The sequence below is a fragment of the Lottia gigantea genome (assembly GCF_000327385.1).
Source record: "Lottia gigantea unplaced genomic scaffold LOTGIsca_209, whole genome shotgun sequence".
NCBI lineage: Eukaryota > Metazoa > Mollusca > Gastropoda > Lottiidae > Lottia > Lottia gigantea.
Window position 1 is genome coordinate 234,113 of NW_008708456.1, and position 965 is coordinate 235,077.

The 965-nt window shown below is 26.7% G+C and overlaps 1 protein-coding gene across 1 annotated transcript; it reads right to left on the bottom strand.

Moving 5' to 3' along the window:
• Positions 1-152: 152 nt before the first annotated feature.
• Positions 153-905, bottom strand: LOTGIDRAFT_174681 (hypothetical protein; the record flags this gene model as incomplete). The annotated part of the gene is made up of 2 exons (XM_009054025.1): positions 153-350; positions 791-905. Coding segments are annotated over 2 exons (313 nt in total), but the record flags the coding sequence as incomplete, so codon positions are not given.
• Between the last annotated feature and the right edge of the window lie 60 nt (positions 906-965).

Below are 965 nucleotides of genomic sequence, written 5' to 3' on the forward strand. Positions count from 1 at the left end.
TATTAAAATAATCAACCTTAAAATAAACATCAACATCTAATATAGCTAATATTCCATCAACCAGATCACAGATTACTTTATTATTAAAATAATCAAACTAAAATAAACATCAACATCTAATATAGCTAATATTCCATCAACCAGATCACAGATTACTTTATTATTAAAATAATCAACCTAAAATAAACATCAACATCTAATATAGCTAATATTCCCTTATGTTGTAACTCAACCAGATCACAGATCACTTTATTATTAAAATAATCAACCTTAAAATAAACATCAACATCTAATATAGCTAATATTCCATCAACCAGATCACAGATTACTTTATTATTAAAATAATCAACCTTAAAATAAACATCAACATCTAATATAGCTAATATTCCCGTATGTTGTAACTCAACCAGATCACTTTATTATTAAAATAATCAACCTTGAAATAAATCATCAAATCATTTTCCAGTAGAAAGTTTCTACTACAGAGGGCCTTGACAAACCACACTACAGTAACATTGTTTACAATATGTTTGACAGTTCAAATATTCAATCTGTTAGTATCATTCTCCTTGGACCTGCTCCAGTCATTTGATTGGTCAATCATTCAAATCAATTTTAAATATAGCTTTATATGTTATTAGCACATTGCATTACCTTATTTCTTAAAATGTTGAATGAATCCTAGTTAAATTTTGTGAAACAGGTCCTTAACACACAATTATCTTCAACCATTCTTTATCTATTTCATATGATATATTGCTTGAAAATATAATAAGAGAAGAAAACTTACATGCTGCCATTCTATTCCTTCCTTCATATATTCTTCCTGTTCCTGCTTTAATACCAATTCTATAAATAGCTGCTGTAGCTTCTCATTACAATAATTGATACAAAACTGCTCAAAACTGAAAGGAAGAGAATAATAATATTCTTTTTTCTAAAATCATTCTTTTTATCTATTGTGT